Source organism: Aspergillus karnatakaensis, assembly GCF_047715665.1.
Source record: "Aspergillus karnatakaensis strain CBS 102800 unplaced genomic scaffold BJY04scaffold_9, whole genome shotgun sequence".
Classification (NCBI taxonomy): domain Eukaryota; kingdom Fungi; phylum Ascomycota; class Eurotiomycetes; order Eurotiales; family Aspergillaceae; genus Aspergillus; species Aspergillus karnatakaensis.
In genome coordinates, this window is record NW_027395721.1 from 493,047 (window position 1) to 506,162 (window position 13,116).

Consider the following 13,116-nt stretch of genomic DNA (forward strand, 5'->3'; position numbering starts at 1 on the left):
GACGAGCTCATCAAAATCATCATACATGATCTTTGGCTAGGATCCTATGTGATAGAATACCACCTGAAACATGAGGCCTACTAGCTGCTTTAAGAGTATGCATTTGGCTATTCAGACTTCATATTGGTTTGAGAAAGTATCAATTGATAGGATAAGTTATGGACAGTCACACTAATTTTTCAGTCTCTTCGTGGATCTTACCGAATGCTTCCCTATATCGGATCTCGATCAAGAGGTGCTAGCTGTCATTTTCTTGTTGATACCTTCCTTCTCTCACTTAGGTTTCTTAACTTCTGCAATTCATCCAACTATTTAGACCTCCTGGTGCCTCTTCTTGCTTCCTTTGCCCCTAGCGAACAAATCTCAGCAATATTTCCTTGAGCCATTGAGTGTCTGAAGACGGCGGAAAGGAGCGGCCTGCATTGGGCTCCTCCTCCGGCCAGCAGGCTGGAGATTTAATAACGTGTCCGAGAAGGCGAGTGTGCTCTCTACAAGGACTCGGAGTTGAGAGTCTAACCATGCGGTAGTCATTTCCGAGAAAGAATTCACAGCCCACAAGGTTTATGGCACCGAGTCAGTCAGGGTACTTTGCTCGAACGTTCAACGGCGATGGGCTGGTAGGTGTTCTCTCGCTGAACCTTGAGCTCTCAGTCGGAGGCCACCTGCGGCAAACATAAGGCCGAAGCTTTCTCTGTATCCCTTTCTGTTGGGGTGGTTGATAAGTAACTATTTTCTCTGCCGTTCTCGTTTCTGTTATTCCTCTTACCTTTCCTCTTTTCTTTATTTATTCATGATCTTCTTGTGGGGGGTGGGGGTCCAGGATGGGAGTTCTAAAACGCGCTAGGGTCAGAGACATTCCAGCTCTTGAACGGTGAAGCGATAGCTAGACCGGGAATGTACCTTTCCACCTAAACAAATACAGTATATCTTCGCTAAACCATGCCCGGTTTGTTTCACAGTAGGCAAAGTGCTTAACCAGTAACTATGGTAGTTGTCTTATCACCGTAAGCGCCAGGAACCCAAGAACGAGATTTGGAACAACAAGGAGAAGCTATCCAGAAAATGACTGGCTCACAGCCAGTGGATACCTTACCTCACGATCATGAAGCGACAGGGGAGTTGTATGCAGCTCAAGCGGCGCAGTAATCTTGCAGTAGTTCTCCCACTACCCCTCCTTGGTGATTAAAATAGAAACTGTTTTTAACATAAATCTCGCATGCTGCCACTCTCCTCAGTCATTATTCTACGTATTTTGTGCTCTCATAGCTATTGTAAAAATGCCTGTTGGTGCTGATGGCGATAGGCCGTCCTTTGCATTCTCGTTCTCTCCTCTCCAAACTCGGCCTTTAGTCTCCTCCCCTGCCTTTACCTTTGGCTCTCCATCTCAGCCCACGAATGGTGTGAATCCCTCCTCCACCCCCAGGTTCAACTTCTCCTCTTTTGGTAGTACAACAACCACATCTGTTCCAATCTTTGGAAATCCTGCCGTTACATCATCCCCACCTTCAACTTCTACTTCTACTCTAGAGCTTAATACCAGCCCCGAGCACGTCAGCCAGGATATTAATCGCAATCTCAGCTCATCCCGTACCCTCAGTGCATCAACCTACAGAGACCTCTACAACGCTACGCCCAGTCCGCAGCCTGCTAGTGATGCGAATCGCCCGACTACAAACGACAGTCACCTTGTGTCGCGGCCTGCAACTTCCGGTGTACGCAGCTCGATTTTCCAAAGTGTCGAAGTAACACCTTCTGTCGGGACGGCATACCACCCAGCAGATTCAGGCTCCGATTATGATAGTGAAGAAACTGAGTACGACGACTCCACCTATAGTGTACGAGGGGAAGAGCTCCCTCGTGCTCCGATATACGATGTTCGTCTACAAGGGTCGTTGAGGGAAGTGAGAGATCATCTCGCTAACCTCAGGATATTCATGGAGACATCTGACCTGGTCCACGATGCGGCTACAGACATCAGTGACTTGTACGGCAGAGTCGAAACCGCAAGTAGATTCGAGTACCCGGAAACCCGCATCGTGGGTTTCACGGGGGACTCCGGGGTGGGTGAGTCGCCTCAAAGTCCAACTAATTGAGATATCGGCCTGATAGTCCCACAGGCAAAAGCAGTCTCATAAACGCCCTTCTTGATCAAGAGGCTCTAGCGCGCTCGGTACGTTGTGTCCCTACATTTTTGTATCAGATAAATGCTCATCTTTCTAGAGCGGAAACGGTGATGCTTGTACTTCAGTTGTGACTGAATTTCGGCACATCGATGACTCGCACCCGCAACAGTATACACTTGAAGTGGGCTACATGAATCGCGACGAGATGAATGATCTTCTCCAAGAGCTACTTGTAGCCTACCGGATGAGGTATACTAAAGTGTTCCTGGATATCAATGATCTGGAGGAAGGTGCGAGGATAACGCAACTAGCAGAGCGGGCCTTTGGCACACTCAAATCGCTGTTTCCAGACAAAGACATAAAGGAAGAGTTTCTGTCGAATGAGGGCACTCATGCAGAAGTTGCGATACTTACTCAACTTGAAGAATGGGCTGTATCTGGGTTAGATGAACGGCCCGGTGGGCCGGAGGCTCTATACCATACAATTGTGGCCAGTGATTTATACGACTGTAGGGAGAATCTTGATAGCCTTACTGTGGCATCGCGTGATCCCGAGAGGCCTGCCATTTGGCCTTTCGTCAAACTGATCAGGTCAGTACTTAGCGCACCACAAGGGGCTTTGTTAACCGTCGCGCAGAGTATATCTCAGATCCCCAGTCCTACGGACGGGGTTGGTGTTAGCAGACTTGCCAGGTATGTGACTAGCGTTCTATGTGGAGCTAAGCAATAACATGCTCTGTAGGGTTTCGAGATCTTAACTACGCTCGTGTGAGAGCTACTGAAAGATATCTTCGTCACGATTGTGACGAAGTCTTTGTGGTCAGCGCAATACACAGATGCCGGACGGATCCTTCAATTAAAGAGATATCGAATAAGCTCATTCGTGACCAGCCACTGCGAATAGTGTGTACCAAATCAGAGTCCGTATGTTTTCAGAGGTCAACATGCCCAGTATTTAGGCTAATAGTGCCCTGCCAGCAATTGGACGCTGAAGAAGCTATTCGAGACCCCGACATACCTGTTCCAGTGAAGACAGAGGCTGAGAGACTATTGAATCAGCGTCAACAAGCCGAAAAATCGCTCGCAAGATTGAGCACGCGTAGACGGCGCTCGAAAGAAAATCAAGCGCAACAGGCTGCCGCACTGCAAGAGGCAACAGCAAAGTAGGCTTGTGGTTATCTTCTGTTCACTTTACGAGACTGCTACTAATTGCTTTTACCCACTGCAGGGATGCTTTAGAGCGACTTAAGTTTGAGTATGCTTTCTACTTTTCTACAATGAGATTCAATGCTAACTTGTTTAGACTGACCAAGCTTCTGATTGAAGGACGAAACGAGCTTGCGGTTGCCAGACTCTCTAGTGACTTTAAGCCAGATGTCAAGGTATTTTGCGTGAGCAGTAAGCTCTATGTGGAATACCGTGAAGGAAGCAAAGAGCAAGCCAGGGAGTATGTTGAACTGAGCGGCATCCCTGAGCTACGGCAATATTGCCAGTCAGTACCAGCAGAAGCCCAGATGCGTGCGACTTCTGCCTTCTTGAAGAATAAAGTCCCGGCTCTTGTCGGATCCATTAACCAATGGATACTCGCCAGTTCTAATTCAGTGACGGTCGAAAGAGCCACCACCCTTCGCCGGGTTCTGGATGAGGCGCAAACGTCACTGCAGTCGGTATGTGGATTGAGAGTTCATGAGTAATGCTCTCCACTAAGTGCCAATCCAAAGGCTACGGACTATTTGACATGATTTCGGGGCTAGGCTGTACCTATACTAACGCGGTGTAGCGCCTTACATCTCAGACTTCTTGTGTTCGGTCCATGGAAGCAGACCTCAATGCCCAGTTCCGCACTCTAATAACACGCTGTATTCGTAAGTCGCTAGCACGCGGGTGCTGCTGATGGCTCTAATCTGGTTCTCAGGTGGCTCGCAAGAACGATGGAAGGCAGGAGCCCTCAGAGCTTGCCGTGATTGGGCAGGGGTTAGTATGCCGGTTGATCCATTTTGCAATCTTTTTCTTTGACCATAGTGCTTTGTTTCAGATGCATCATTCGACGTACGCAGCATTTTGTCGAAAGTACGGAGTACATCAGGCCAAAGGCGAAGAAATGCGCTACTGGAACAACGAAATCCTACACTCTGCGAATGACGAGCTCTCTCAGGCCTGGGGCACCCTGCTATCTTGGTTGTATGATCATCAGGACACAGCAGAGGCCCAGATAAATGATTTGTTTACTGCACTGTATACATCTCTCCAAGGTCTCTCGGACCCCCGCCGCCTATCTGAAATCGAGTGCTAAATGGTAATCAGAGTATGTCCATGTCGCGCCGGAAGCCCTTGAGAATCTCCTCGATAATCTCGAAACTCAGAAGCGATGCATACTTGATGTCCTACAGAAAGCCTATGAAGGCCTCCTTGTTCGCTCTTCGTATGTCATGATAGAAGCTTAAGAAGTGAGAATGGCTAATGATGAAAGACGGCTTAACCAGGACGCTCTGGACGGCCACAATAGCAGTTCCTATATGGCACAAATCATGCATCCAGCTTACAATGCCTGCAAAGCCAAGTCAGGTAGTGGATTTGCCTGTCATTTTCGAAAGGAGCCATTGCGTTAACAACAATGGGACAGGCACGGGCAGCGATGCGGGACGAAAAGCCCTCATGCAACAACACATTGCATATTCGCAGATCTTTCTGAAATTCTCCAATCTCATCCATACCGACTACACAGATATGTCAACCGACATATTTGCAGAGCTGAGACACAAGGTTGACGAAGAGGCACAGAATATCTCTAGGGACTTGAGAGTGGTCTTAGCAGTTGAGGGGGGGACAACCGAGGCCGAACGTGAGCCTGGCCTGGTACAGAGAGTTAGGGCTGGGGTCTCGAGTCTGCAAGAGAAGTTGAATGAGGCGCAGACAATATTGGAGATGGTTACATGAGGCAGGCACAGGGGATGCACGGTCTACAAGGGGGGGTACATAATATACGGTACCTACCTACATATATGTTATGTTATGTCTGGGGCACAAGCGAGAATGATTTATGATTTATACAGCCAATCAAGGAACAGCAAGAACTATATTTGTGTCACTCTTCAAAGAGTGGACTTCCATCTATTTGCGGAACTGCAGAAGTCAGTCTTGAGTGGCTGATTTGCACTTCTTTGTTACATCCCAGCATCAAATCACCATCCTCGTTTCGTCGCCTCTCTCTCCTCTTTCATCCCTTCTGTCTTTCACCAGGCCCGGGTCTCATATTCTTTAATTACTCTAAGACCATCTTGGCCTCGCTTTCCTGCTTGGGGTCATGCGTGGCCCTGGTCTTTTCTCACTGTAGCGTACCTATAGTTTCATAAACTCCACCGTCGCCTCTCATTATCTTTTTTCCTCGCTACCGCCGTCGCCAGTTCAGGAGTCAGTCAACAAACATGGCTACCGCTAATACACCACCAGTAACAACGGCATCCAAGCCTACGTCCACAGCAACTGCATCGCCCGCTGCGCGAACCCACACCATCCAAGTCGGTCCGAAAGAGGACCCCCACGGATATGTCCCTCACTCACTCGACGCTAGTGTTGGCGATCTGATCGTGTTTGAATTCTCGCCACGGAATCACTCTGTCGTCCAGGCAGATTGGAGAGCCCCTTGTATGCCGGCCGACGGGGATTACTTCTTTTCTGGAATGACTTTGAGGAGGTACACGGCCAGGTCGTCGGGACATTGCCCACCTGGAATTGGACAGTTGCGAATTATGAGGTGCACTTTCTTGTATTGGATGGCCGCTAGGACTGAGCTAACATGCCTCGATGATATTGCAGCCGACCTTTTTCTACTGCACCGGCCGCGAATCGTGTATCGTGAACGGCATGGTGGGCGTTATAAACCCTGTACGTTCGGTCAGTAAGCGAAGCGAGACTTCTTCGCCAACTAACCCAGCTAGAACTCCACAAGGACCTGGGAATCCCAACACAAAGCCGCCCTCGAGGCCCCCTACATGCTCCTTCCCGGCCAGCCGATGCCAGCCGAAGGCGACGAAGGCGCCAATACCGGCACCAACCCTGGAACCACAGCGACCCACTCAACATCAACCACCCCCTCCCCATCAAATTCAGACAGCCTCAGCGGCGGCGCCATTGCAGGCATTGTTGTCGGCGCTGTCTCATTCGTGATAATCCTCTGCGTCCTCCTCTTCCTGCTCGGCCGAAACCACGTTTACAAGAAATGGCTCTCGCACTCACAAGACGGAAGCACAAGGGAAACCCGCACGGCCCGCTGGGCGCTCTCTACCTCAGCTGGCACCGCAGCCGGGAAGAGCGAGGGCGACACGGCCAGTACTGGGATACCGGGACACATAAGCGTCCCTGGCGCTTCGCCGAGCCTTCATGAGACGGGAACGGGGTCAGTTAATACAACCGGAACCGGGATGGGACACGGGACGATGTCGAGTTTTACTCCGATGGAGTATGCGCTACCGCGGAGTGGAGTTTATTCGATCCATGACAATGCGTTTGGGACTTCTTCGCCTTCGTTGGGTCAGTACTCGCAGCACTTTCAGCAACAACAGCAGCAGGCTCAGCAGAACCAGCCTTATTGGATCTGGGATCAGAGTATACAGCCGCAGCATATGGCTGTGCGGAAGGCGGAACCGTCAGAGTTGGCGGCGGAAACTCCGAGGAGGTAGCTCTGTTACATTATAATTACGGACGGATGGCGTTGTTGATATTAGCGGGTTTGCTTCGTCTTTGTGTTATTTGACGTGTTGGTATATGGAGACGTGGATTTTACTGACCAACATACTGTACTACTCGCTTGGCCATGTGTCAATGTAGTGGTGAAAGAAGTCTTATTAGTTAATAAAAAATATCATAGAGGATTCTATCGTGTCTATGTTCGTCGCAATGATGTTGCTTAGGTGAAGTCTTCCTTGGAGGAAAGAGGTGCAAGACCGGGCAGTTCATGTTCCAGGTCCTCGTCATGAAGTACCTTGGGATTCAGAGACAAAGATCCCCGTGGAACAAAAGTGGCTATCAGTACAAGGACTGCGACCACCGTGAACTGAACGCTACCCACGTTGCGGATCGCTTCAAAGATATTGCCCCCTCCATCTGGCCCCCCTGTCTTTTCATAGACATGGTCGATATAGCTTCCAAGAATAGGAGACGTGATTGCATAAAGAACGATATAGGTGGAGTAGAGGAAGGCCATGACGGCTCCCAGAGAGGAGACGTTCTTGGTCTTTGACTCAACCCGTGCAAGCGAGGCCTGGATGTATGCCGCCAGCGACACATCACCCGCAGCCCAGCCAAAAGAGATAGGAAGGAATGTGGCCGCAGCAACCCACGCCATAGAAACCTGATGCTGTTCAGGCCGCCAGTAAGGTAGATACCAGGTTATTAGGAGCAGGACCGCATCCAGTCGTAGCCACGGGATCGGAGTTGACACTGTATTGGTGAAAAGGATCACAAAGAGCGCACCAAATAGTTCTCCCAAGTTTGAGCCACCGACGATGATCTGTGACCAAGCTGCGTTTCCGAGGTAGCGACGAGCGATGGCGGGAGCGACACTGTTCTCGAGATACCGATGGGCGTACAACGCTATCGAGTAACCGGGTAGCAGCCAGACAAACTTTCGAGAGGAGAAAAGGAGCCGTGCACCGGTCCAGATGGATTCCAAGAACAGCCAGAAGCCGACCACAACCGCTTGGATATAGGGTGGCTGATCTTCGAGAACTTGGGTTCGCTGACTTTGGAAACCGTGGTCGGTAAGGAAAAACCAGCCGACAGCCGCGAAAGCAAAGCAGACGGGTGTGATGATGAAGGAATAGTTGTTGCCGAAATAGGGGATAAGGGCTAGGGCAGTGCAGAAAGCACCACTTGTACCAGCCACTTCGTAGAAAATATGCACCAAGGCGTCGACCTGGCGGAGCTTCTGCACATTACCGCCGACAAGATCTCGAGGAATCACACGCCGGATTAATTCAACCATACCGTATGCGATCCCGGCAACGCAATAGACAGGGATAATGCCATCGGTATTGTAGTTACCGTAGTAATGAAAATCGTGCTCAGGGTGCCGGTCGCGAAAGGAGGACGGGGCAAACTTCCCCCCTGTGCTCGCATCGATGATGAGAAGCAAAGCACTAAGAAGACCAAAGACCAGCACGGCACCTGCCAGAACAAGTCGAGAAGGGAACCTCCGAATTAGCGGGGCGATCAGGATAGATCCGACACATTGACAGGCCTGATTCAGACCCACCATGAGACCAACTCGTTGGAAGGTCTTTGGGGTGGTTTCGGTAAGCCAGGCATCGTAGTCGTAGCGGTTGGTTGCGAGAGTCACAATGGAACCGTTGAAAGCCTCGAGGCCGAACTTGTACATCATAATCCCGAGGATATAGACGGCTATGTTGCGCCTCTCGGTGGGCGTGAATAGGCGCCAATTTTGTTCGACTGCATCGTAGAAGGGTGCCATAGCAGTAGGGGTTGCTCCATAGTCATCAGATAGAGTGATGGGCGACGCAGTCAGGAATCGGGGCTAGGGTGCAATATAAGTAAAGGGTGGCAGTGAAAGCCCCCGCTGTCAGGGCTGTCGTGCTGCGTGCTTAGAAGCCTCAGATTCGACATGGTTTTTGAGAGCTGGCGCGACAGCCATGCTCTCTTCTCTTGTGGGCGCACAAGGACGGCCCATCGACTGGCAGCTTGGCGTGAGATATCGAGCCTCTCAGGAGCAAATCCAACAACACGTTGGCCCTTGGGGGTGGGGAGTGACAAGGGCCTGGGATTGATGGCGTCAAAGGCTCGCTTGGTGCGGGAAATAGAAGACAATTGGAAGGTTAGAAGGCTGTCTGGATTGTCTGGAAGCTCTTGGGAGCAGCCAGGATTGTGAAGCCCTGGGGGCATGGAGGAATCGGAGCCCGTTGCACACGCACGTGGTGAGATAAATGAGGAAGCCGATCCGTAAGAATGACAATGAACGGACGATATAAATCGATAGACTAGCTATAGCGGCACTAAAAAGCAACCTTCTGATTGATGGATAGGATACGTGGTGGAGTACGAAGTCTCCCTAGCTAGGTAGCTTAGAGAATCTCCCGTCACCTGCTTTCTGACTAATCCACCTTCTGGTTAGTGCAGGATCACGGGATTCCTCAATACTAGTACCAGCCACTGGCCAGTCCCTGAGTGATGCTCCGTACCTGCCATGACTCGCTATCTTATGTTTGATCACTACGTATGCTGTACGGTATAGACTACTTGTATTCTACTTGGCACTGGACAGAGCATGCTCGGAGAACGCCGTCTGCGTACTCCGTACCCAAGAGCATGCATGGCCCCCACGGGATGAGCTTCATACAGGGATTCACGCATCTTGGAGCTATTACGTCTGATACGTCTAACAACTCATGCTCCCCGATATACGTAGTACTTGCACACTGTTTGGTACATCTATTTTCAGGCTACTATGCATAATCATATAAATGGAAGTGACAATAACCATCATGTAGACTCTCACCCCGGAACCCGCTAACTTCTGTGCTCGGTCCGCACGGTGGTACCTGGGTAACTGTTCACTCTTGGCATTCAGCTCAGCCTCCGAGAATCCCAGAATCCTGGGAAAGGATGCATTTGGGTGCAGGATTAATCAATCCCTCTATCTGCTCAAACGGTCGAGAAAACCCCTCTAACGAGTTTCAAGACCAAGCTTTCCAGTTCATGGCTACTAGATCTTTTGAAATCCGCGGTATCCATATTGATGCCTCAGGCCTAAAAATGAGCCACCTTGGCCTACGCGACGATCGCCCGACGCCAACGCTCCTCCTCCCCCAGTCCCCTCTCCAGCAATCCCTCCTTTCCACCCCCCTCTTTGATCTTCCCAAGCCCCAATCTGTGAGAAGACGTCAATGTGCAGCCTGCAGATGCTGGTGCTCCCATGACATGTGGTAATCATGGGCAGCACCGTCGATCGGAGCTGATTGATTGGGTCAAGAGCGAGCTACTCAAGCCCATTCCTCGGCAGTGGCCCTCGACTGGTTTGGGCTGAGTCTTTAGCGTGTCTTCTGATGAGCACCGCGTGATTTGTTTTTCTCAGGACTTGACCGCAACGATACTTTCCCCTCCTTTTCTCACGGTGCCTCTTGTCCTATAAGTATGTATACTCGTCGTCGCCAGTTGGAATCTCCAGCTCCGCTCATCGCAGGCTCTGACCGGACCCTAGGTGATGGGCGCTGGCGTACTCGAGAATTAGATGTGAGTTCTTTTGATAAAAAATGCTGCTCGGAAACGCTAACGAAACACCTTGTCCACTGATACAGAGAACGCGTGCCTTTCAACATAGACTTGCTTGGTTCTTCTAGATCTGGTAGCATTTGTACTGCGACTCGAACATCTTGAGCTTTTGCGAAGCCCTCGGACTGACGATGGCGACACCGGAAGGACATATGGCTACAACAACAGGGCTCCAGCAGGAGGACACCGGATCACAATCCAACCCAAGTACGAGGTGGTGGAAAAAGATCTTCCATGCTGCATCGCAGGAAGATTCCCCGCCAGGTCAAGAGGAGACGAGCTATCGGTCTAGAGCGACGCTTGGTATCTTAAGTGATCCGGAAACAGATGAAGTCCCTGGTAGGAACATCCCTTACACATCTATTCCAAACAGTCCTGTTGCTGAACATGATGGCTAGGAACTGTTCTTCTTTTGTCCTCGAACCGCAATGAACCACTTGGCTTGAGACACCAGCCTCACCGTACATCTGCTTCGTCGTTGCCTACTTCGCGCCCTCAGTCCAGATCCTCCTCGCGGGCATCGGCACCCCCATCGAAGAAGACTGCTAATGGACAAATTGTACTGGACCCGCAACCGGATGACTCCGCCAATGATCCCTTAAACTGGCCTGTCTGGCGACGTGATGCGGCATTGATTTCGTTGGGATTTTATTGCCTGATGGGAGGAGGCATGACGCCTATCCTCGCTGCCGGATTCCATCAAGTCGCGGACGACTACGATGTTGATACGCAGAAAGTAGCATATACCACTGGGTTATATATGCTAGGACTGGGTATCGGCTCGGTCATCATGTCTCCAACCGCCATTCTCTGGGGAAAACGTCCGGTTTACCTACTCGGTGCGGTGTTGTTCATCCTGTCGGCTGTCTGGTGTGCATTGTCTCCAAATTATCCTAGCCTCGTTGTGGCTCGCATCTTTCAAGGCATTGCAGTAAGCCCGGTTGAATGTCTACCTTCAGCTACCATCGCAGAGATCTACTTCTTGCATGAGAGGGCATATCGAGTTGGTATATATACACTCCTACTTCTTGGTGGTAAGAATCTCGTGCCTCTAGTCAGCGCGGTTATCATTGGGGGGCTGAACTGGCGATGGGTATTCTGGATTGTTGCAATCATTGTTGGTGTTTGTCTTGTTGCAATTTTCTTCTTTTTGCCCGAGACATTCTGGGATCGTACCCCCCGACCACGTCAACATCGCAAAAGACCTCATTTTCACCGGAGTGTGTCAGACATGGTAGCACACAGCCGTGGCCGAGGCCGCGATACTGACACTCGGCAGCCAGAAACGATAGCATCGGTTGATGTGCCAAATCCTGCATCTAACAAAAGGAACAAGAAGGGCCATGTTGGATTTGTCGACGATGGGATTGAACCTGGCATTCACGACCGGGAAAAGCAGGAGCTTCCCCTCGAGCCGGAATTGGCATCAAGAGAAAATAGCCCTACGAGGACAACTGATCAAGGTGTAGAATCTTCGTCTGACTTCGAAAAGGCTAATACTCAACCACCCTCCGCTCCAGCAAGTCAGCACCCGCCTGACCTCGAGTCTGGACGCCTCGCTTCGCAGTCTCCCGCTCGGAGTGGGTCTTTGGACCCTTCTGGTGGACTAAGCTTACCAGTGCAATACACCAATCGACTTCGTGATCGACCAGAGATTCCATACACGTATTATCTGCGGGTATTGAATGGCAGGATCTCGCAAGACCGCTGGTTGAGGGTTGCTGTGCGTCCTTTTATTCTGTTCGCTTATCCCGCGGTGCTGTGGTCAACAGTGGTATATGCCTTGTCCGTGGGATGGCTTATTGTCCTGTCCGAGCTCGTTTCACATATTTACCAGGAGGGTGATGCGTATAACTTTACACCTCTGCAGACGGGGCTGGTTTACATCTCTCCGTTTGTTGGAGGGCTTCTAGGAACAGCCGTGGCAGGAAAAGTCTCCGATATCATTGTCCGTTACATGACTCGGCGCAACGGCGGGGTTTACGAGCCTGAGTTTCGGTTAGTGATGGCGATCCCTATCGCACTTTCGACGACAATTGGGTTGATGGGCTTCGGGTGGAGCGCGCAAGAGAAAGACAGCTGGATTGTGCCGACCATTTTCTTTGGACTGGTATCATTTGGATGTTGTCTGGGTAGCACTACATCTATTACGTTCTGTGTGGACAGCTACCGCCAATATGCCGGTGAAGCGTTAGTGACATTGAATTGGAGCAAAAGTGAGTCCCCTGCCTTCAATCAATTGAAGCTGTCCAATCTAACCGGTGTCTAGATGTTTTTCATGGACTCGTCTTCTCGCTGTTTGTTGTCGATTGGATGGAGGCTGACGGGGCACGAACAGTCTTTGTGGCGCTGGGAGTCATTCAATTTGGGCTCCTGCTGTTCTCCATCCCAATGTATATATATGGAAAGCGGGCTCGAATGTGGACGGTTCGCAAGCGGTTGATGGAAAGGTTTTAATTAAAGACAGTATATATAGAAAGATTACCTAGATGAGAATGGACGCCACAGTCACATATGCTAATCTGTCAAGCCACCGACTGGATATGCGCCACATGCACAATGATGTGGGCTTGCTGTCATAAAGTCCATGAATTTATGATTCATTAATCTAATAAGGTTGGTTATATAAGCAGGCTACTAGTGGTGGGAGAGCGAGCCGAAACTACCCGCCAATCAGAGTGCAGGCGGCTACAGAGATCGCTCGAGGATT

The 13,116-nt window shown here is 50.5% G+C and overlaps 4 protein-coding genes across 4 annotated transcripts; 3 read left to right on the forward strand and 1 right to left on the reverse strand.

The window, feature by feature from the left end:
* Nucleotides 1-1,240: 1,240 nt before the first annotated feature.
* On the forward strand, nucleotides 1,241-5,310 carry BJY04DRAFT_181964 (uncharacterized protein). Its single transcript, XM_073710269.1, has 14 exons — nucleotides 1,241-2,064; nucleotides 2,118-2,170; nucleotides 2,221-2,714; nucleotides 2,761-2,816; nucleotides 2,866-3,047; nucleotides 3,102-3,286; nucleotides 3,352-3,378; nucleotides 3,427-3,790; nucleotides 3,904-3,988; nucleotides 4,039-4,097; nucleotides 4,159-4,375; nucleotides 4,428-4,545; nucleotides 4,594-4,688; nucleotides 4,747-5,310. The coding sequence occupies exons 1-14, from the start codon at nucleotides 1,278-1,280 to the stop codon at nucleotides 5,058-5,060; spliced, it is 3,036 nt and encodes a 1,011-aa protein (XP_073574568.1). The 5' UTR covers nucleotides 1,241-1,277; the 3' UTR covers nucleotides 5,061-5,310.
* A 238-nt stretch (nucleotides 5,311-5,548) lies between these two features.
* Nucleotides 5,549-6,802, forward strand: BJY04DRAFT_215207 (EGFR-like transmembrane domain-containing protein; the record flags this gene model as incomplete). The annotated part of the gene is made up of 4 exons (XM_073715426.1): nucleotides 5,549-5,693; nucleotides 5,750-5,877; nucleotides 5,940-6,008; nucleotides 6,062-6,802. The coding sequence occupies 4 exons, from the start codon at nucleotides 5,549-5,551 to the stop codon at nucleotides 6,800-6,802; spliced, it is 1,083 nt and encodes a 360-aa protein (XP_073574569.1).
* Nucleotides 6,803-6,954: 152 nt separating this feature from the next.
* Nucleotides 6,955-9,041, reverse strand: BJY04DRAFT_233032 (major facilitator superfamily domain-containing protein). The gene has a single exon (XM_073719865.1). It carries the CDS (start codon nucleotides 8,590-8,592, stop codon nucleotides 7,030-7,032), a length of 1,563 nt encoding a protein of 520 aa, XP_073574570.1. The 5' UTR covers nucleotides 8,593-9,041; the 3' UTR covers nucleotides 6,955-7,029.
* Nucleotides 9,042-10,254: 1,213 nt separating this feature from the next.
* Nucleotides 10,255-12,927, forward strand: BJY04DRAFT_181973 (putative MFS transporter). Its single transcript, XM_073710270.1, has 3 exons — nucleotides 10,255-10,745; nucleotides 10,805-12,622; nucleotides 12,676-12,927. Exons 1-3 carry the CDS (start codon nucleotides 10,538-10,540, stop codon nucleotides 12,861-12,863), a joined length of 2,214 nt encoding a protein of 737 aa, XP_073574571.1. The 5' UTR covers nucleotides 10,255-10,537; the 3' UTR covers nucleotides 12,864-12,927.
* The last annotated feature ends 189 nt before the right edge of the window (nucleotides 12,928-13,116 follow it).